The sequence below is a fragment of the Palaemon carinicauda genome, chromosome 40 (genome assembly GCF_036898095.1).
Source record: "Palaemon carinicauda isolate YSFRI2023 chromosome 40, ASM3689809v2, whole genome shotgun sequence".
In the NCBI taxonomy this organism is placed as follows: domain Eukaryota; kingdom Metazoa; phylum Arthropoda; class Malacostraca; order Decapoda; family Palaemonidae; genus Palaemon; species Palaemon carinicauda.
In genome coordinates this window covers 60,909,328-60,933,146 of record NC_090764.1, presented here as the reverse complement: position 1 = coordinate 60,933,146, position 23,819 = coordinate 60,909,328, and the positions used below count along the sequence as shown (strand labels likewise).

The 23,819-nt window shown below is 43.9% G+C and overlaps 1 protein-coding gene across 1 annotated transcript in view; it reads right to left on the bottom strand.

The window, feature by feature from the left end:
* Positions 1-23,819, bottom strand: part of Csl4 (exosome component 1 Csl4) — a 177,105-nt gene that overhangs the window by 45,203 nt on the left and 108,083 nt on the right. The window contains exon 3 of the mRNA XM_068363790.1: positions 22,581-22,763. Coding sequence (XP_068219891.1) covers positions 22,581-22,763 — 183 coding nt within the window. The remainder of the gene's footprint in view (positions 1-22,580; positions 22,764-23,819) is intronic.

Sequence of the window (23,819 nt, the reverse complement as noted above, 5' to 3'; positions counted from 1 at the left end):
GAGGTCACTCTCATCACCGGAAAGTCCAAGGAACCTTGTCTCCCCTCTTCAAAACCTTCAACATCAATTTTCTGGAAGCCATGGCAGTTTTTCTTTCTCTGAAGAAACTGAAACTCCGCTGCTCAATCCACATCCATCTGGTTCTAGACAGCGAAGTCATGAGATGCCTAAACCGACAGGGCTCGAGATCACCTCACATAAACCAAGTGATACTGGCCATCCTCCGTCTAGCGGAGAAGAAATGGCACTTGTCAGCAGTCCACCTTCAAGGGTTCCACAATGTGACAGCGGACGCTCTATCCAGGATCAAACCGATAGAGTCAGAATGGTCCCTAGATGCAAGATCATTCTCCTTCATATTACACAAAGTCCCAGGACTGCAGATAGACCTCTTCGCAACGAGCGACAACAAGAAGCTACCCCGGTACGTAGCCTCGTACGAGCATCCTTTAGTGGAAGCAATGGATGCAATGCCCATAGATTGGAACAGATGGTCCAAGATCTACCTATTCCCTCCAACCAACCTTCCGCTGAAAGTCCTCGACAAACTGAGATCCTTTCGGGGGACAGCAGCAATAGTGGCCCACAAGTGGCCCAACAGCGTCTGGTTTCCTCTAGTAACAGAACTACGCCTGAAGCTGATCCCGTTGCCGGACCCAGTTCTGACTCAGCAAGTGCAGAAATTGACTGTCTCAGCTTCATCAGTGAAAACCCAGAACCTTCATCTCATGATTTTCTCGCCTTAGCGGTCAAGAAACGGTTCGAGATTTCTAGGGACAGTATTAATTTCTTAAAAGAATACAAGTCAAAGTCAACAAGAAGACAATATGAGTCTTCCTGGAAGAAGTGGGAGGCCTTTGTGAAGGCGAAGAAACCTAAGGAGATTTCTGCAGATTTCTGTTTGTCCTTCTTCATCCATCTTCATAAACAAGGTTTAGTAGCCAATACGATTACTACATGTAAATCTTCCCTAGCCAGACCAATGCTTTACGCCCTCCAGGTAGACTTTTCCAATGAGATCTTCAACAAGATTCCTAAAGCCTGCGCTAAACTTCAGCCCGCAGCTCCTCCTAAGCCCATTTCAAGGTCTTTGGATAAGGTTCTTCACTTAGCATCAACGCTGAACAATGAGGATTGCTCGCTGAAAGACTTGATTCAAAAGGTGATATTCTTATTTGCACTAGCCTCAGGAGCCAGAGTTAGCGAAATAGTGGCCCTCTCGAGGGATGATGGCCACATTCAGTTCACAGACAACGGAGAACTGAACCTCTTTCCGGACCCGACGTTTCTCGCCAAGAACGAGCTGCCCACTAAGAGATGGGGTCCCTGGAGAATCTGCCCTCTGAAGGAAGAAGCATCCCTCTGCCCAGTGTAATGCCTAAAAGTCTATCTTCGTAGAACTTCAGACTTTAAGGGAGGTCAGCTTTTCAAGGGAGAGACTTCCGGTTCAACGTTATCCTTGAAACAGTTGAGGGCGAAAATCACCTATTTTATACGCAGAGCGGATCCAGACAGTACACCCGCAGGTCATGATCCGAGAAAAGTTGCCGCGTCTCTGAATTTCTTTCAGACTATGTCATTTGAAAGCCTTCGTGCTTATATTGGACGGAAGTCGTCCAGAGTTTTCTTCAAGCACTACGCGAAGCAATTACACGAAATAAAATTTCATGTGGTGGCGGCAGGCAGTGTAATAAAACCGGCCGCTTGATTACTGCGAAGAACAGTGCACTATTTGGGACTTTTAGTGAAGGGTGTACATGATAGACTCTCAAGGCATATCATGTTGAGTATTGTGTTTAGTGATGACACTATAGACTGTTCTATTCACACGGGTGACTTTAAGCATAACAGACTGATACAAGTGCCAGGCATACCTATATGCACAGTGTTCCTAGTAACAACAGAATTCATAGTGATATTCTTATATTTCCCATAGAGTGGCTGGTGTTTCCTTTTCAGGTGAAACGGATTTTTATTTTCTGTTATTACTGTTTATGCTTCTATGCAGAATTGTTCAGTGTAATATGTAATTGATTACATCTATGATTTCTAAATTTATTGTAATAAACAATAGAACGAATCTTTGCGTCGCTTTCGCCCCAACCATTCCAGTTTAAGAATAAAGTCAGAGCATCCTTGATTCTTTTAATATTTAAGAAAATATCCGGCACTAAGATTACTATTGTTCCAAGCAAACAGGTAAGAACTTATTGTACTAGACTGTTCATTTTACTGCTTAAGGTTTCCTACACGTATATAAACCTGTCTGTCTCTTTAACAACAGACCCGGGAGGTACCAGTAACCTGCACAGATCAATACCATCCAAGTACAAACTATGCTTTACGTATATGATGACACTAATATACAAACTGTTTGCTAGATTGTTTCCTTGAACTCACAATCCTCAGGTTTTTTCCTTGAGTCTGCCCAGATTCTTCCCTGTAGGGGGCAGGAAGCACTGACATATTTCATGATCAGCTGATTGATGTATAATGGTAACATCAAGTGTCTCTAGGTCTAGAAGACCAAAAGGAAAGCTTTATCTCGAGATGGACGGCACTATTGAAAATAATGTTCTGGTAAACTTCCATCACGACGACATGGCCTGAGCCCAAAAAACGGATTTTGAGCGAAGCGAAAAATCTATTTTTGGGTGAGGTAGCCATGTCGTCCTGATGGACCCACCCTCTTTTTGACAAAAGGATAATGAATCCCTCCCTATGGTATTGTATCTGTAACACCTACAATGCTACAAAGAATGGCTTGGTGGCGCCGCGAGGTGGCGATTTGGCGCACTATTTACAGTGGAGTAGGGGTGTCGCCTCTTTAACGACTCTCCTTATTCTTGCCATTCTTTCCCCTCGAAGCGAAAGCACTATTGGGGATGTAGATAGCTATGAGACGTGTCAAGAATACGTCCTCTGATATTACACGATATCCCTTTTTATTTTTAAGGGATATTCGCTCCAGGAGTTAGAATCCTGGATACCTTTGGTAAATTCTCTGGGATATATCACTGTAGGCAAATATACCTAGGAAGCTACTATTGAAGGAACTTCCATCAGGACGACATGGCTACCTCACCCAAAAATAGATTTTTCGCTTCGCTCAAAATCCGTTTTCACAGCTGTCTCCCAATGGATAACCATAGGAAATTGCTGCTACCTTTTTTACTTAATTTATCTATGGTATTCTTTTTTTTTTTTTTTGCATATTTATTTGTGCACAAATGGAGCTAAAGAAGGGTGATATTAGTTATAAGACAAAAAGTCACGATAGAATTGAGAAAAGAAGTCAATGTAAAGTCAGTATGTGGTGTATGCATGTCTAATCTATTCAAGCCATATGGAGTATCCCCAAATACAATAAGGAAGTTGATGTAAAAAAGAAGTAATATGCCTATCAAAACAAAGAGGCTATCTAAGAGGTAGAGAAACTTATGTTGATTTGGATAAAGAATAAACAGTTGGCGGATGATAATATTTCTGAGACCATCAAATACAAGAAGGCAAAGTACAATAGCTAAATACCTTATGGAACAAGTGCTGGTAAAAGTGATGAGACTCATGATCATCCAAGGTTGGTTCAATAATTGTAACAAAGAAGTGGTATACATAATGTTGTAAGGCATGGGGAAAGATGCCAGTTCAAACAAAGAAGCTGCAGCAGATTAAGTTTGAGAATTCAAAGAGTTCATTAAGGCCTAGAGCTTTGTTTCCCAAAATGCCAGAGATCCTACATCACCAATTATGAAAAGGGATTGATGAGCAATATACCAATAAAGAATATGCTAACTATATTGCTGTATGGGAATACATGTGGGGATTTTTAAGGTCAAGCCCTTGTTTGTGTATCATTCAGAAAACCCATGGGGTTTACAAGGACAATGTGATGAGTAAACTTGAGCGATGTGGAGGAGGACCCACATTACATAAAGCCTGGTTAACTAAGTAGTTTTTCATAAACCAGGTTCATGAGGCATTTGGGCACTGTGAAAAAAATTAACAATTGCCAATCACGGCCCTTGTCCTCATCGGCATTGGACATACTCACCCTCAAACCGGGAAAATTAGTTGCTGGAGGAGTTCAGCTTCTTTATTGTGAAGCTCTTGTTGACCAATAGAAGCCCTTTAATCTAGGCAAAGGATCAACAGTTTCTATAAAATTTCAAGAAGTTCAAAACCAAAGATATTTTCTGGAGGAGTTTTAAAGTCACCAGATAAGGACTTAACCCATTTTGTATGCAAGACAAAGTGCAGAAAAAAGTATCTTTTAGATTAATAAAACCTTGCATGGAGGAACATGTCCAAATGCTGTAACTGAAAAGGGGTTAGAAAGCTTTGAACCTGATTCTATATTCTTAGAGAACATTGCTTCTCTAAAGCCAATGGACTAGCACATTAGTGATGATGATCTAATAAAGTTAGTGCAGGACCACAGCACAGAACCTACAACAGAAAAACTCCAAGACCTGCAGCAGGAGTTATACAACAAATGGTAGCTGAAGAAATGTCTCCTAAGGAGTAGGGAAGGGATGAAGTTTCTTACTCAGTAGGGAAATGTTTGAAAAAAACTGCTTTTCGTGTTGGAGTCCTTGGGTTTGTAGCATTCTACTTTTCCATCCATCTTAATTTGTGGAAAAAAGACTTAGTTTACTAAATTCTTTAAAACTGATCTGGATACAGTATTAATCTCTGATACTGTCTTTCATTTAGTCATGTGTCCATGTTGCATAAGATTTTCAAAAATTCTGATCATCCTTTGCCTCATATCTCCCCAGACTGTAACATCCAGAATGTATTACTAGCTATCCAGCCAATTCTGACAGCCTTGCCTTCTACATCATAAGGCTCATTACTACACAGTATTCTATTAGTTTTATTTTATTCCAGCTGTGACCATATTGTGGAATAATCTTCCTAATCTGGTAGTTGAATTGGTGGAACTTCAGGATTTCAAACAAATAGTAAATGTTTTCTCATTTATAGCTTACTCAGTACTATTATATTTCATTTTCATACTCAGCTGTTTTCCCTGTTGGGGCCCCTGGGCTTGTAGCATTTTGCTTTTCCAATTAGGGTTGTAGCTTGTTTATTTATAAAAATCTTTAGAATTAAGGAATGACAAGTACGCTAACAACAAGAGCAAAGACAGTATTAAATCTGTAAGTTTACTTGTGAACGAAGGTTCTGGAGTGGGAGGTGAGACCTTCCGGACTCACCAGTGGTAGCTTATACACCCCTCCCCCCCACCAAGCGGCGGCGCGAGCCCTAAACCACGCCCCCTTGGGCGGAGTTACCAGGGACAAGCGGGTTGACTCGGCAATGGAAGTCACATTTTTGAAGTTGTAATAGAACAAAAAATAACACAGAAGTGGTTGAGCTTACCTTGGCTGTGCAAGTTATGAAGGAATTACTGTGAAGGTGCAAATTGTTGGACATAAAGGTCTTTTTACTAGTAAATTCAATCTTCTTGTGCTCTCTTGGTTGATATGAATATTGAAAGATTCCAGTTAGTTTGTTTTCTGTGGAATAATAGGGATTGTATGTGTGTGTTCTTGTATATATAAGCTACTCTGTTGAGTTATGAAGTTGTTAGAATATTCCCTCCTAAGTACATGGTCTCCTCGGCTCACGGGGGAAGGGTTGGAGGGTGACCCAGACCTTGAGTCCGGAAAGTCTCACCTCCCACTCCAGAACCTTCGTTCACAAGTAAACTTACAGTTCTGGAGAGGGAGGTCTCAACCTTCCGGACTCACCAGTGGTAGCTAGGCAGATGCTTCAGGGGGCTTGAAGATGAAGTCCAGCGACCACAGCATCGAAAGCTCCCTGTAAGCCGAGGAGAGCATAGTAAGAGCTGAAGACAGAGTCGCTTCTCCAATTCATTCTAGACATGATTTCTTGTATAGATACTCCATTGTATAGCAGTCTTGATGAAGATTGACCCCTTATAGAGTGGAAATTAGTTGACTGTTTAGTTGCATTTGGGTCGGCTCTGAAAATGCACTCCCTAAAAAGTTGTCTCATTTTTTGTAAGGACATTATCTTGAAGTGTTCATCTAGCCATATGTGGTCTTTCCTGTATATGTTTCTTTCCATACAGACTTTGTTTGTGTATTCCAAATAGAAGTTCAATTGTCTGACTGGACATATTTTTGGTCTGTTAGGAAGCTTCCTAAAGCTGATCTCTATTGGCGTGTAGTTGTTCTTTTGGTTTTTGGCCATGAAGGAAGGGTGGTTCCGTAAGACAATGTGTTCTGGGGTGAAGGTGCTCCTGGAAATGCAGAGATTGTTAAATTGATTTGCTCTTAAAGGGCAAGCTAAGGCTACTAGGAACAAGGTTTTCTGTGACAGTAGTAAGGTAGAGTTATCTCTCGTGGTGTTGAGAAACGAGATTACTTTGTCTAGATCCCAGCCAGGGAACTGGTGAGAATTGCTAGGCTTCCTTCTATTAACTCCCGATATCATTGCTCTGACATATTGTCTTCTGCAAGACAGTAACCTGGGAAATAACCTGACAAGATAGGACCTAAAGCTGCTCTGTAGCTCTTCAGGGTATTGTAAGACAGTCCCCTGTCTATAAGGTGATTGAAAAATAAAATAATTGCTAACAGGGGGAATTTGTTGTCTCTTCCATACTCCTTGTGAATGAAACTTTTAAAAATGTTATATAGGTTTTCATACTTGTGCAAGGAGCTGTCCCTCAAGCTGATAGCAATTTTGGAGCAAACCTCAGGAGGAAAGACATTAGGGAGCTGATTCTTTAAATTTTGAAGGCGATCAAAGTTGATTAGAGCTTTGCTGAGGGTGAGATACAATCCTTGAGAACTATCTGGTAGTCTTCGATCTTCACAGTATATCGTTTGTGCTGCTTCGCGACTGACCTCACTAATGGAATCCATGGTTCCGTCCCCTGCGATATGGTGCAGAAAAGCATGTTATTATTGCATTCTTTATAGATTTTAAAAGCTACTTTGTGTAGTAAGAATCCTGGTGGAAAGGCATAGAGAGGTGTTGATCCCTTCCAGCTAATCGTAAGTGCATTATTGCTGATGGCTTTTTGGTTTGGAAGAGATGAACAAAACTTTTTGCACTTAGTATTGAAGCCATTTGAGAACAGATCTATTTCCGGGGTGAAATTGAAGTCAGAGCAGATTAAGGAGAATAGACTGTCACTGAGGGAAGTTTCTGTGTGAATGGAACCCAGGTCCCTGGAAAGTGAGTCTGCGATGGTGTTACTTACTCCCCTGATCCATCTAGAATTTATCTGTATGTTGTGATCCTTCATGGTACTAAGTATTTTCCTGACCAGTTCATGAGCTAACTTGTTTCTGATACTACCCTGTTTCCTTAGCCAACAATTAGTAACCTTTGAATCAACATGTATTAAGACTACTTTGTTGTATAACCTAGTGGTGAAGTGTTCCAAAGAATAGAAGCAAGCTAATAACTCTCTTACATTGATGTGAAGGGAGGATTCTTCATTTGTCCAAGTTCCATTTATTGAGAGCATATTACCCGCAATTACTAATGCACCTCCCCAACCCTGGTTGGAAGCGTCCGTGAAAAGTTCTGCATCTATTTGTGGTTTTGGAATGTTAACCCCTCTGTACATTTGTCTCTGTTCCCATGGCTTTAGGTATTTTTTGAAGGTGTGGGGAATGATTTTGTACCCTGAATTAAAATAACTGTGGTATCTGTGGAGATATTTAAGATGGAATCTTCCCAAGCTTGTATAGGATGCACTGAAATTTAAAGCTCCGATTAACATTTGATAGGAATGAAGGTCAGATTTAACAGAGTTGGAGAAAGCTTTGGCCAATTCGACACACTTCTCTATGTTTTTCCCACTGGGATTCATAGTTTTCTCAATCATATTGTAATGCACTCCTAAAAATTCAATTCTTTGAGTCGGTTCAATTGTAGATTTTTTAAGTGAGATATTCCATCCTAAGTCTGACAAGATCTTAATGACTAACTGAATGTGATTTTTACATTTTAAATAATCTTTTGCTAATATAAGAATGTCATCGAGATAATTGAATATTAAGATGTTATATGAAGTTCTAATATACTTGATCACCGTGTACATTATCTTTGAAAAAATATAAGGTGCTGTCTTTAGTCCAAAGGGTACCACAGTCCATTTGAACTTCCTTTTACCTAATGTGAAGGTTAAAAATTTCTGGCTACTTGCATGTAGTGGAATGTGCCAATAAGCATCTTTTAAATCTAGTTTGCAGGCCCAAGAGTTTAGATGTAGGTAGGGAAATATAGTATTGGCCTTGAGCATGGTAAAAGAAGGTTTTTTTATCATGGTGTTGAGCACCTTCATGTCAAAGATTAGACGTACTGTTCCATCTGGTTTTAATTTATAAAATATGTGGTTGGAGTAGTAAAAGGAAGTTCTGGGGATCTGCTCTATGACACCTAATTTTAGCAGTCTGTCACATTCTCTTTCCAATATTTTACGCTTGTTAATTGAATAATTCTTTACCTGTTCTTTTTAATGACCTCTGGGCTTTTAGTTTATTATTAAGTGGAATTCTCACCCCTTCATTGATAATTTTACAAGCAAAAGAGGCATTAGGAAGCTTTCTCCAACTATCAATATTCATTAGTAATGACTTACCTATCCTATTCTCTGGGGGGCTCTGGGAGGAGTTATTCATTGGGTTTGAGGCCAAAGGCAAGGTCTCTTTACTTCTATCCTTATTTATAGCATTTGGCCCAATGTCATGATGGTCTGGTGCAGAGCAAAGCTCGTTATTATCTGGTGCTGAGCAAAGCTCATTAACAACTGGTGCTGAGCAAAGCTCGTTATTAACTGGTGCTGAGCAAAGCTCATTAACTGGTACTGAGCAAAGCTCATTATTAACTGGTGCAGAGTAAACATCGTTATCAACTGGTGCATAAAATACTGGAGCTGAAAAAATCTCTCTTTGAACTGGTGCGGAGCATGGCTCAATTTCTAGGGTCTTTCTTTTCTCTGGCTCCTGAACTTTTAGCTTGTCCATTTTGTGACCTCCCCCCCACCCTGTACCCACCTCGCCTATTACCTCTTCTAAGCGGCTGAGACTTGAATCTAAAGTTAAGGTTACCTTTGAGGAAACTGAACCTTCTTCCCTGAAACCTGCCCCCAAAGTTGAATTTCCTACCCCTGAAGTTTGCTGCCCCTCCTCTGAGGAGGGAACCCTTGTGAAAGCAGGCAGCAATGGCTGATTTTTGGTCTTCATTTAAATTCCAAACTTCTTTAATGTCTGCTTTGATTATAAGATCTCTTATCTCTTCCTTGAGGTATCTAGGAAGTGCTCTGCTTCTGAAATTTCTTATTAAATTTTGTATGAGGTCTATGCTCCTTCTTAGGGGACCAATAATAATCTTGGACAAAAAATCAATGTCATTTACTTTGGAGGGGTATACAATGTGTGCCAGTGCTGCATGCCCTTGAAAGGCAGAAATACTCATTTTAATATTTTCTATGTCATAAAAAAATTTTCTCTTGTAGCTGTCATCAAATACCTTAGCTTCAGGCCAGAAATTCAACTTTGGAGTATTAATTAATTCAAAAAAGTCTGAGAACTCCTTATTTTGACTACTAACAAAGAATTTATCACGGTTATCACTATGGCCTTCACTGAAAGTTAATGCTACTAGTGAATTATTCAATTGAATTTTCCCTTCTCTATGAAAAGATGGTTCAGCTTTGAAATTGGTGGAAATATATGAAGGAATGGGTTTATGGAAGGTAAGAAGGTTGAAATCCTCGTAATCACTTTCATCTCCATTATTATACAAGGAAAAGAGGTCTAAATTTGCACTTTCAGGTAATTCAGGTGATCGTCTCGCGCGCTTAGTAGGAGGGGGAGTCTCATTCTTCTTAGCAGGTGAACCACTTCTGCCGAGATGAATGTTTTAATATCAGTGATTTATTTACCATAGATTAATTTAAATGTTTGTTCAACAGGTATAGTAAATATGGACAGCAGCGGACCTAGAAGGCTGAAGTCAGGCAATGGGGTTCACGACTCAAATAGCCCTCTTAGGTTAATTCAGTGCCATATTTAAGTGAATGTTAAGTTTATATCTGTTATTATTAATAATCTAGACCCGCCTCATATGTAACCCTATCAGATCACCCCCAGGGCCTAGGCTTGTGTCGATAGGTTTAAAGTGAGAAATGTAAACTCGAACTTACCTGTGGTCTAGCCTACTGCCTATTAAGCTGCGTGCATTTGATGCGTCAGGCAAGCAATTTGTTTTGTATACCTAGTTGTAATTTTGTTATATATATAAATTGGAGTATTTAGTTTGTTTACACCAATTATTCATGTTGTAATCATGCACATGCTTTGCTTAAGCTACTTACGCTATGTTCGGAAATGCCTGCTCTAACAATTCAAATCATAACAAACTTACGTATGGGGGCCGCCATTTGCATTTGTGACGTCATGAGTCTAAATCAGCTGCTTTCCATATGACGTTTTCATTATAAACAGAATTTAAAACCTTACCTTTTCTGAATAATTTTCATGAGAGTTTGATTCTGTTGGAGTAACATATTAACAATATCAGAATTTGAAGGCATTTCACTTCCTGCAGTCGATTGTGTTCGTTTTTCATTACTGATTACGTTCTCCTCTTCGCTGGAGTCTTCGCTAAGCTGATGCACCTCCACGGAGGTAAGAATTTTCCTAGCCATAATTAAGCCGTGGGCTGAGATATTACTCTGGTGGCTGAGTGCAGAAAAATGAAAACCAGCAAATATAAGTTGGGAGCAGCGGGAGGGAAAAGAGGAGAATGTTCTGTGCCGAAGTCAACTTCAGAAAATGAGACTTCCATTGCCGAGTCAACCCGCTCGTCCCTGGTAACTCCACCCAAGGGGGCGTGGTTTAGGGCTCGCGCCGCCGCTTGGGGGGGGTACCAGGGGGGGGGGGCTGTATAAGCTACCACTGGTGAGTCCGGAAGGTTGGGACCTCCCTCTCCAGAAACAATGTTACCAATGTGATAAAGTGGAAAATAAAGCAAATAAATTGAAAAATGAAAAGTAAGCATGAAGATGTAGATGCTGGAGCTCTCTAAAGAGCTGCTGACATGGTTAATGGGGCCGGCCGGCTAATGCCGTTTTTTAAGGACAGGACTTACAGGACTTTGACATTCATACCACTTAATAAAGTGACTTAGGACATCTTCAAACTGCATAGGATTTTTGCCTCTGACCTTCGGTTTTGAGACACCAGGGCAATTTATCCTGAAAATGATTGTTTTTCAAATACTATCTCCTCCCTTGATACTTAACCCTTTTACCCCCAAAGGACGTACTGGTACGTTTCACAAAAGCCATCCCTTTACCCCCATGGACGTACCGGTACGTCCTTGCAAAAAATGCTATAAAAATTTATTTTTCATATTTTTTGATAATTTTTTGAGAAAATTCAGGCATTTTCCAAGAGAATGAGACCAACCTGACCTCTCTATGACAAAAATTAAGGTTGTTAGAGCAATTTAAAAAAAAATATACTGCAAAATGTGCTGAGAAAAAAATAACCCCCTGGGGGTTAAGGGTTGGAAATTTCAAAATACCCCGGGGGTAAAAGGGTTAATATTAAGACCTGGGATTACTACCCCCATATACTTTAAACCTGATGTAGACCTCCAATCAAATATAGTTTTTTTTTTTTAAGCCATTTTTTTGCTAGAGATGAATTTTTTCATTATGCTAAAAAAAATATAAAGGGAAAAATTAAGAAAAAAAATGCAAAAAATAAAAATGGATAAAGGGCTCTATTTGATTGTTTTATAATGTCTTTCTAAGTTATATATCAAATTTCAATGCTATATCTTTAAAACTAAGGGAGAAGATAGAATTTGAATGTCAATAAGTATAATTTTGAGATACGGGCGTTCAAAGTTTTTCTTTGTATTTTTACAAAGACAATATTAACAAATCATGATTATTATGAATTTTATGTTCCTTTTTGGATATTAATAAACCAAAAAATTTTGTTTATCATAATTTAATCATAAATGAAGATCCTTTTGCTCAATATCTTGCTTCTTTAGGCTCCTGGTCAGGCAAGACAGTCGCTCCTTCATCTTTCACTAACTCCGTTAAAATCGCCGATATTACCCACTTCTGAACTCTTATTAGAGGCAATTTTCTTCTTCCTTATGTTACCGAGATGTTGAAATGGTCTTTTCCTCTTTGGTATGATGAAATTTTTGCCGAAACCAAGAAAAACAGACGTAACAGGTCAAACTCAAACGTGTACTCTCTCTGAGGTTTGTGCTAGCATTGAAGAGTGTAATAATAACTTAGCACTGTGACTCATGGAATCTATACAGATGCCATTGCTCACAATTTGTATTACATTAAAATATGACAAATTTTGTAGATAATTTGTATATTTCCTACCATACAAACCTTAGCTATTTACATGGGGTATTATTTTGGCGGAGCTGAAATGACGAGCCATTAAATTTTAACGAGGGTTAACTACCCCCTCGCTAGTTAGCGGGGGGTAGGGAAGGGGTAGCTAGCTACCCCTCCCCCCCTCACACACTGTGAATAGCTCAATTCACTTAAGGGTAGGACTTGACTTGGGGGTCAGGGCTGGCGGGTAACATTTGCGTAAATAGCTAAGGTTTGTATGGTAGGAAAAATACAAATTATCTACGAAATTTTTCATTTGTTCCGTAACCTAATACAAACCACGCTATTTACATGGGGTGACTTACCCTTAGGAAGAGCGGAAAGTCCCCAGCCTTCTGGCTTCGGCTTTACCCGGGGACTCCAATTCCGAGTTGTAGAACTCAAGGAACGGGAGTCCCTAACCCTCACACGTTGTCATGTTTGACCATCGTGCGGCCTACTAGGATGTGTGTGACGGAGAATAACGTGACTCGTCCTAGGCAGTTGACCTAGAGTTCTTTATGTGGAACTCTAGGCTAGGGCGTTCCCAATACCACCTCGTCAGGGTATGGGGGACGCGACAGTATTAAGGCTAATACTAGGAGCACAAGGAAGCATGGTTTACCTGCAGAGGTTGAGGTCAGCTGCGCAAAGACCTGGATGCTGCTATCCCATAGAGAGGGGAGAATAAAGAAAGAAGTAAGGGCCAGACATACTCTTTCATTCATGCAGACTAAAACCGGGTAACAATGCCCTCAACCTTCTGCTATTTGTCCAATAAGGACCCTGAGGTTAGACCAGCTGTTGTGCAACCACCACAGGACCGATAGAAAACGTATCGAGGTTCCTGTGGGTCACGTCCTGCAGGTAGTGGGCTGTGAACGTCGTCTGACGTTTCCAGACCCCAGCTTGAAGCACCTGCGTCACAGAGAAGTTTCTCTTGAAGGCCAGGGAAGTAGCAACACCCCTGACGTCGTGAGCTCTGGGACGACGTGACGGAGGAGAGTCGGGATTCAAGGTGCTGCTTATCACCTTGCGAATCCATGAAGAGATGGAGTTCTTGGTGACCCTCCTCTTTTTCCTCCCTGTGCTCACAAACAAAGCTTGCACATGAGGACGAGCTGCAGCTGTTCTTTTGAGGTAGCGCCTCAGACTCCTGACTGGGCACAGTAACAGGTGGTCTGGGTCATTTGTTACAGAACGTAGACTCGTTACCTTGAAGGAGTCGAATGTTGGCTCCGACACCCCAGGGTTTTGAGTCTTAGCAATGAACTCAGGGACGAACTTGAACGTTACCTCCACCCATCCCCTTGAATGGGCAACGTCGTAGGAGAGACCATGAAGTTCACTTACTCGTTTGGCCGAGGCCAACGCGAGTAGGAACACCGTCTTCCACGTTAGGAGGCGATCAGACGCCTGGCGTAATGGTTCAAAGAGAGCTCCTTTCAGAGCCCTGAGCACTTGAACTACGTTCCAAGGAGGGAGTCTGACTTCCGACTGGGGGCAAGTAAGCTCGTAGTTGCGTATGAGTAGAGAAAGTTCCAACGAAGAGGAAATATCCACTCCTTTCAGCCTGAAGGCTAAGCTTAAGGCTGAGCGATAGCCATTCACCGCCGAGACCGAAAGGCGCATTTCCTCCCAAAGATATACAAGGAACTCCGCTATTGTTGGAATAGTGGCATCGAGTGGAGAGATACCCCTTCCACGACACCAACCACAAAAGACTTTCCACTTCGCCTGATAGACGCTGGCAGAGGATTCTCGCAGGTGTCAAGACATCCTGTCCGCAACCTGTTGAGAAAATCCTCTCTCCGTGAGGAGTCGCTGGATAGTCTCCAGGCGTGAAGCCGAAGCGAAGCTACGGCCTTGTGGAAGATGTTGCAATGTGGTTGTCTGAGTAGCTCGTGACGTGGAGGGAGTTCTCTTGGGGGTTCCGTTAGGAGTTGCAGAAGGTCCGGGAACCATTCCGCATGATGCCATAGCGGAGCTATGAGAGTCATGGAGAGGTTGACCAATAGGTTGGCCTTGTTGAGCACCCTTCTCATCAGACAAAAAGGTGGGAAGGCATACATGTCCATGTTGTCCCACCTGTGTTGAAATGCATCCTGCCAGAGAGCCTTGGGGCCCGGGACTGGAGAGCAGTAAAGGGGCAGCCTGAAATTCAAGGCTGTCGCAAACAGGTCTACAGTCGGGGAACCCCACAAAGTCAGGACTTTGTTGGCTATCTGAGGATCCAAAGACCACTCGGTACTCACTATCTGCGTCGTCCTGCTGAGGCTGTCGGCAAGGACATTCCTCTTGCCAGGCATGAAGCGAGCTGACAGTGAGATCGAGCGGGTTTCGGACCATCTCAGAATCTCTACTGCAAGATGGGATAGCTGTTGCGAGAAAGTACCTCCCTGCTTGTTGATATAGGCCACTACTGTGGTGCTGTCGCTCATCACCACCACGGAGTGGCCCGCCAGGGTTTGTTGGAACTGTTGAAGAGCCAGAAAAACGGCCTTCAATTCTAGCAGGTTGATGTGGAGGCACCTTTCCGATTCTGACCAAAGGCCTGAGGCTCTTTGGTTCAGAATGTGGGCCCCCCACCCTTGACTTGACGCGTCCGTAAACAGAGTCAAATCTGGGGGGAGGAACGAGAAGATCTGCTCTCTTCAGTAGGTTCTCGTCGTTCAGCCACCATCGAAGATCCGCCCGTTCCGAAGGTCCTATGGGAAGTAGGAAATCCGGGGAATCATTTCCCCGATTCCATCGTGACTTCAGCAGCCACTGAAGGGATCTCATCCTGAGGCGGCCGTTTGGAACAAGACGAACCAAAGATGATAGATGGCCTAAGAGACGTAACCACAGTTGGGCTGGAAGCTCTTCTCGTCTGAGGAAAGGTTCTGCTACTTTCCTCAACCTTGCTATCCTTTCGTCTGATGGAAAGGCTTTGTGAAGAATCGTGTCTAGTTTCATGCCTAGGTATACCAGATTCTCCGTAGGGCGCAGAGAGGACTTCTCGAAATTTACCAAGATCCCTAGATCTTGGCAAACTTCCAGAAGCCTGTCTCGGTGTCGCAGAAGGGTCGACTCCGAGTCTGCCAGGATTAGCCAGTCAACCAGATAACGAAGGAGACGGATGCCGTTCCTGTGAGCCCATGACGAGATCAGAGTGAACACCTGGGGTGCCATGGAGAGACCGAAACAGCACCTTGAACTGGTAGGTCTTGCCGTCTAGGCTGAATCTTAAGTACTTCCTGGAAGACGGATGGATGGGGATCTGGAAGTACGCGTCCTTCAGACCCAGAGTGCACATAAAGTCTTGTGGTCTCACTGCAAGTCTGACTGTGTCCGCTGTCTCCATACTGAAACGAGTTTGTACGACAAACTTGTTTAGTGCTGAGAGGTCGACGACCGGTCTCCAGCCTCTAGACGCCTTCTTTACAAGAAAGAGTCGACTGAAGAAGCCTGGGGAGCCGTCGTCAACCTCCTGGAGAGCATCCTTCTTGAGCATGGACTCGACTTCTGCCTGGAGGGCTAACCCCTTTGCCGATCCCAAGGCATAGGAGTTCAACGACACTGGATTCGCTGTCAGGAGAGGTAGAGATGTTGTGAACGGGACGCGATACCCTTGACCGATCACAGAGACCGTCCAAGGGTCGGCCCCGAGTTGCTGCCACCTCTGCACGCAACTTTTTAGGCATCCCCCCACAGGAGGACACGCGGGGGGGCTGCCACTCCTAGTGTTTGCGACCTTTGCCGCTTCCTCTAGGAGTTCTACCTCCCTTAGAGGACTTGCCGCGTCTTATCTTTCAGCTGAAAGGACTGCGGCTTAGACACGCTTGTGTTAGCTGCCGGAGCCTGCTTAGGTATCTTGCGAGCCTGCTGTTGACGTTGTTGTTGAGGGGCCGGAGGTTTATAGGGCCGGGATGTCAGGGCCCTTTGGAGGGGAGAGTCCTGGTTCGATCTCCTCCACCTCTCAGCCGTCTGCTCAATGTCACGAGACTCCAGTAACTCCCCTCCAAAATTAGAGGAGTGTCTGAGCCTGCTGACGTCTGTAGTGGGGATCTTCGGATGGCACCTCTCAGACACTGAATCGCGTCTTTTGAGGATCATGTTGGCCCACAGGTTAGTGACCTGGTGGGCTAGAAACTCAATAGAGCGAGTGCCCGAGACAAGGAAGGTCTCCAAAGCTTTCCTATTGCTCTCCTTGGACAGATCCTCGGATCGCAATAGGATGCCCAGAGACCCAAGCCAGAGATCAAGCCACGAAGTTGCCTGCATGGCAATCTTCACGACTTTTTCCAGGTTTTGGGTGTCTGACGCTGCAAACGTCACCTGCCGGGTAGAGAGCTTCTCGAAAGAAGTTCCCTTTGCTAGTTCTTCCACGGAATGATGGAATGGGAGAGACATGCAAGACTCCCCGTCGATCTCGAAATACCTCCTCTGTTGGACTAGAGGAGGTGGGAGGAGTTTGAACCCGGCAGAAGAACGTCCTCAGGAGGCCAGACCGGAGAGTTGAGCTTTGACCTTGTCTCTGGCGCCTTTTACCCCTTTAGACCAGGGCAAAGCCGCACTAGTCTTGGGGGGCTTCTGGACATCAAAGACCTCGTCAAGCACGGTGCCTTTCCCCTCGCGAGGGGCTGTCTCCGGGTCCTTGATTTTGTTGAGCTCCCTCATCAATCGAAGGACCTGACAGAACGCATGTTCTGACTCGCTGTGCTCTCCTCTTGGTGGACTGGCAGCTAAGTCTCCCATCCCCAAGAGGTATTCTTGGGGACATCTGGCGCGCGGGCGTGCGAGCGTTGGCTGGACAGGAACAGGAGATTCCTTGGGGAGCGTGGGTGCGTAGGAGCACGGACTCACATGTGTGAATGCGCGTAGGCACGCAGGAGCGCTGGTGCACGGGCGCTCAGACTCTTGACTAAGTCCAGAAGCGCAGGAGAACATCGGCCAGAAGAGCGTGTTAGCGAGCACCCCTTCTTAGGGTCTGCAGGAACCAAAGCATGCGGACGTGAAGGGCGAGCTGCAGAAGATCGTGGGCGTAGTTACGCCAAACTAAGAAGGCGCTCAGCAATAGAAGGGCGCGCAGGAGAAACTGGGCGCGCAGGCATCAATGGGCGATAAAGAGCGCGAGCGAGGCAAAGGAGAACCCTTGCGTTCATCAGGACCAGGCGAGCGTGGGCGCACAGGGCGCGCATCAGGCACAAGCACAAATGAGTGCTTGCGCGCGGGCGAGTGCTTGAGCGCAGGAGAATGATGGAGCGCAGTGCGCACATCAGGAAGGCGCTGCAACTTCTCTGGAGGATGAGAGCGCCCAGGAGAGAGCTGGCGAGCAGGGGGGCGCTGGCGAGCAGGAGATTACTGGCGCGTTGGAGAGCGCTGCAACTTTTCAAGAAGATGAGAGCGCCCAGGAGAGCAGGAGATCGCTGACGCGTTGGAGAGCGCTGGCGAGCAGGAGATCACTGCAACTTCTCTGGAAGGTGAGAGCGCCCAGGTAAGCGCTGGCGAGCAGGAGAGCGCCCAGGTGAGCGCTGGCGAGCGGGAGAGCGCCCAGGTGAGCGCTGGCAAGCGGGGGAGCGCCCAGGTGAGCGCTGGCGAGCGGGAGAGCGCCCAGGTGAGCGCTGGCGAGCGGGGGAGCGCCCAGGTGAGCGCTGGCGAGCGGGAGCGTCCAGGTGAGTGCTGGCGAGCGGGAGAGCGCCCAGGTGAGCGCTGGCGAGCGGGAGAGCGCCCAGGTGAGCGCTGGCGAGCGGGAGAGCGCCCAGGTGAGCGCTGGCGAGCGGGAGAGCGCCCAGGTGAGCGCTGGCGAGCGGGAGAGCGCCCAGGTGAGCGCTGGCGAGCGGGAGAGCGCCCAGGTGAGCGCTGGCGAGCGGGAGAGCGCCCAGGTGAGCGCTGGCGAGCGGGAGAGCGCCCAGGTGAGCGCTGGCGAGCGGGAGAGCGCCCAGGTGAGCGCTGGCGAGCGGGAGAGCGCCCAGGAGAGCGCCCAGGTGAGCGCTGACGAGCAGGAGAGCGCCCAGGTGAGCGCTGACGAGCAGGAGAGCGCCCAGGTGAGCGCTGGCTAGCAGGGGAGCAGTGGCGAGCAGGAGATCGCTGGCGCGTTGGAGAGCGCAGGCGAGCAGGAGATTGCTGGAGCGTTGGAGAGCGCTGTAACTTCTCTGGAAGATGAGAGCGCCCAGGTGAGCGATGGCGCGTTGGAGAGCGCTGGCGGGCAGGAGAGCTAGAGCTCCATTGCACGCAAGCGAGCAGGTGGCGCGAAGGGGAACCCTGCGTAGGCGCCCAAAGCACGTCAGCAGCCAGGAACGGAGAAGGGAGGTCTGGTAGGTGTAGGGGATCGCGAACGATCCGCAGGAAGTTGCAGTGACGATCCTCTCCAGACGAGACGGATCCTCCACAGGGGAGGAGACGAAGATCCAAAGAGGCGCCTCCTAACTCCCTTGTAGGGAGAAGGAAGACCTCTCTCGCGCAGAGGGCGAAGCGAAGGCACCCTCTGGGTAGGAAGACGGGTCATCCGTCCTCTGAAGAGGAGTCTCTGTGGTGAACTTCCCTCACGGGGAAGAAACACTTGCAGGAGAGACCGTAGGACTCCACTGCCCCCCGAAGGAGACCGAGCCTTCCGCAACAACAGCAACAACAGCAGCAGTAGGCCTCCGAAGAGGAGTTTCTGTGGTGAACTTCCCTCACGGGGAAGAAACACTCGCAGGAGAGACCGGAGGACTCAACTGCCCCCCGAAGGAGACTGAGCCTTCAGCAACAACAGCAACAAGAGGCCTCCAAAGAGTGATCTCTGTGGAGAGCTTCCCCCACGGGGAAGAAACACTCCTGCAGCTGCTCAGTCCCTTGAACGTAGCCGCAGATGCAACCGCTCAGCCCCAAGAGCATAGTTGCACAATATCAATTATAAATTATAAGGTAAGAGAAGTTTCCCCCGAAAGAGAAACAACTCAAAACCTGGGAAAGGAACCTCCCTCGGAAGGGAAGTGTCCCCACCCAAGGAGGCGAGCCTCCTGAGAGTTCTAAGATGAACTGAGGAGTTGTCGGTATCACGGGAGGACTTCCAGGAGGAGAGACACGCCCCTGACGAAGATCCAACCCACAAGACAGCTCTGCTTCGTAGACCCATAGGCAAACGAAAAGCAAATCATTAACTGTGAAAAAAACAACAGTAATTAGTTAACATTCATTCCCCCGGGAAGACTCTGAAGAGGAACCCGAGGGAAAAAACACAAGAATTACAACGGGCAAGCGCCCTCCACCTCACCTACTCATGGGAAGGGGGGGGAGGGCGCGGGCGAAAGCTGTAACAAAACAGAATTATAACAGTTACGCTATGCAATTCAAAGAAAGTTCACTAAAAGTAAGAACGAACAACCCCGAAGGGAAAACGTACTACAAACTGAAGTTAACAAAAAAAAAAAAAACCATTAGATTTATAACAAGTAATAAAAAAATAATTGTAAAGCACAGCATTGCAACTCCACCCGCATAGAGGAGTTATGTAATAATTATAGTAAATGTAGTAAAGGTGAACGAACTCCAGAGAGATCGCGAACCATGAAAACTACAACTTAAGTGGCCTGACTGCCGGCGGCCACACGGAGATATCGTACACACACACACAAGCGTGAACACTGAAAAGGAAACTTACTGATTTCCATACTCAGATATATACATAAACATAAAAATGTTACATATATAAATATGAGTACAAGAAATGTAAGTAGTTAAGTAAAGACAAAACAACAATAATGGCTGGCCAAGCGAGGACAGGAACGGAGACATCCGATCACTGTCCGACCCAAAAGTGAATTGGGCTATTCACAGTGTGTGAGGGGGGGAGGGGTAGCTAGCTACCCCTTCCCTAACCCCCGCTAACTAGCGAGGGGGTAGTTAACCCTCGTTAAAAGTTAATGGCTTGTCATTTCAGCTCCGCCAAAATAATACCCCATGTAAATAGCGTGGTTTGTATTAGGTTACGGAACAAGTAATAATTATCAAAATTTACGATAACAGAACAAATACTGCATTTTCTTGTAGGGATCAATATTTTTGGCTTATTGAGTTACTTTTACTAATTACCCTGTAACTATGAAAGCAAGAGGAATTTCGAGAAAAATATTTCGTATAAGCATTCTCCACTGCCATACGAAGCTCAAAGAATTTTTTTCAGGATTTTTGTGTTTTTCGTCAGTGAGCCCTCGCTACTTCGCGGTTCGACCATCGCGGATTCACCACTTCGCGGATTTTTTTCATAACCCATGTATATACATATATCCCGGCTTTTCCGGAAATTTCGAAAATACTGCGATGTGACCGATGGTGCGAGATTGGAGAAAGTAAGGAAAATTGAATCATGATTGATTTTCAATATAAATGAAACTTTGAGGAGCAACAAAGATATCATTTGTTAAAGAGATAGAGAGAGGTAAGGAATGGGAGGTAGTGAAAAGTAGCCCACAGAGAGAGAGAGAGAGAGAGAGAGAGAGAGAGAGAGAGAGAGAGGGGGGGGTTTAAATGTAATAAACAAAAAAATTTGATAGGTTATAACACATTGGTGCTTATGTAATATCAACTGTATACTGTAGACGGTTTGAATAAGTTAAGAAATGGTATAAACGATACTTTGTTAGTGTATTCGTACACTCTCAAGAGCGGCAGCTAGACGTCAGCTGATCTAATCACAGCCAAAAGTAAAACAAAAAGAAGTCAACAATACTCTATTTTTAAAACACACCCGAAATTTAAAAAAAAAAGTACACGCTTTCTTAATGTGCAATTAACTATTTAAAGAGTAGCAATTTTCTAGAATAAAATTACGTTTCCCAAAAAATAGTGGTTTGCTGATGAAATCGGATGCCGTATTTTTAGCTATGATTGAAATGGATGTAGACTCGGCATAATTTTTTCGTTTCGTATTTAATTGACACTAAGAAAACTAATTTTAGTTTCTTCATCTAAACATAAGTATTGTATAACACGAAGAGAGAGAGAGAGAGAGAGAGAGAGAGAGAGAGAGAGAGAGAGAATGAATCAGCTGTTGTAATCAAATGGCGTGTTTTTGTTTCGTGAGAATTTCATCGCCATGACTATAACAACAACATACTGTACTGAACTTTACAGTATTATACAGACTACTGTAATATGATAAAGTAAAATATTTGTAATCTATTTTATATGAAATGGGGCTATTTTTTTTTTTTTTTAAATTTACATTTACGTATGTAAAACAACTCTCTCTCTCTCTCTCTCTCTCTCTCTCTCTCTCTCTCTCTCGTAAATTGTTTTCCTGCTTTGCTACGTATGTATGATTTTATATAGATACGGTAAATAATATTTGTAATAACATATTTTATAAAAGCTTTTACTGTAATATCATTATTTATCACTTTCATCATGCGCGTTAAATGCCTTCGTTTGTTTACTGAGCTTTTTTCGTTTGTTTACTGAGCGTACTTTATGACGCCGTCGTTTCAGGCGGCGTCATAAAGAAAAACATTTCATTTGGAAGTCCTAAAAAAAATTAAGTAAAACATTGGCAATAACAAAATCAACATACTGTACTGAATAATTAATATAATCGATGCAAAAACTAACCTATACACAGATGTGTAAATGCGTTTGTTTCTTCATTATGATCAGAGATAAACGTAAACAAAACATTGGTTGCCACTTTTTATCGTGCTTTTTGGCGTGTTTAGGAAACGCATGATATAAAGTCGCCTTTAATATTTGTGCCTGTTTTAGTTTAGGGTACTGTAGTACATGCATTAAGTGTTCTTTACATTAAAGGGTAGTTTGTTAACAGTACTACGTACAAGGGAAGGTTTTAAAAGTCTGAATATACATGTTAAATAAATAGGTAAATATGGTGTCACTACTTCGCGGATTTTCACCTATCGCGGTCGGGTCTGGAACCTATCTACCGCGATAAACGAGGGTTCACTGTATACCCCCATATATTGGCATACCGGCCGGGATCCTTAAGGTACACAACAGTACCATGTAAATAACATAGGTCACCCCATTAGACAAAGAGTATATCATTTCAAAGATTTCTTGATGCATATGAAAACTGTCTTATGATGGATAAAGGAAATTTGAAATTGATGGGGTTAATCAAAATAAATAGTATTAAATGTATAAGATCACAGTGATATTTCTAAATAATAAATGTTTACAGTTTACTTACAGTGTCTATCTGGTGTTCTCTGACATTCAGTTTTCTTACAGTTCCTAAAACTGGAGAATGCAACTTGTTTGGGCCAACACATAATATTGATACACGTGCCTGGTTGGGATTGACTTCTAAAACCCGACAAGTCACCACACTTCCAGCTTCTGGCATAACAGTTCCCTGGCGCCCTAAAATGACCTGAAACGAAAAAATATTTGCAATTTATTACAAAAAAAAAAAACTAATTATGTATAGACCAGTAAATAATTTACTATACTTCACTGCCAAACCTTTCCATTGGCAAAGGTTAGGTGAAAGAAACACCAGCAAATTAGGAAAAACTTTGAATAATGGATGAACCATTAATTACACTTCAAGATCATCTACTTTCTTATATAATTAAAAAAAAAAAACTCAAGTACAGTATTCCCATCTTGATTAAAACAAAAAATTAAAAGCATTGTTATACTGTACTGTATACCACTAGAAACAGGAAAGCATTCACAGTTATATAATACCAAATAGAAAAGACAATAATTCAATATTACACAAACTGTTGAAAAAAGACAAATTTAGAGGTATTTTGTATTTTTTCAAACTAATACAAACCTTACACTATATATTGGGATTACCCTTTCGACGAAGCTAAAACTTGCCATAAGACTTTTTAGCGAGGTGGACTACTGTACCATACCGCTAATTAGCGGTAGGGGGCAGGAGGGGGAGCCAGGAGTACCCAGCCACCCCTCTCACACACCCGCCTGTGTATTCTGATAAGTTTTTATTGCAGGCAAGATTTATGGTTGACATGTGATGGCAGGACAATTTGTATAAATAGCTACAGGTTTGTATTAGTTAGGAATACAAATTACTTCTAAATTTGTCATTTGCTTCTGTGCTAACAAATCTAACCCTATTTATAGGTATGACTCACCCTTTAGGAAGATGGAGGTCCTGACCAATTGGCTGGTCTTTGACCCGGGGTTTTCCTATCCGTGCTCTGCACGTAACAGAGGGAAACCCTGACACCTCGCTAAACTATGAGTGCAAAGCATGATTAGTGGCCTGAGCAATTCTGGTGAATGTGTGATGCTAGCAGAGTGACTAGTCTATGGAACATAGTCTGAGAAATGTAGGAATCTAAGAAGTAACCTAAGACATTACCCAATCCCACCTCGTCAAGGGTATGGGGACGCGACAAGTACCGTATATTAATTTATAACAAGTTAAACAAGGGAAACAGTTATACCTGCA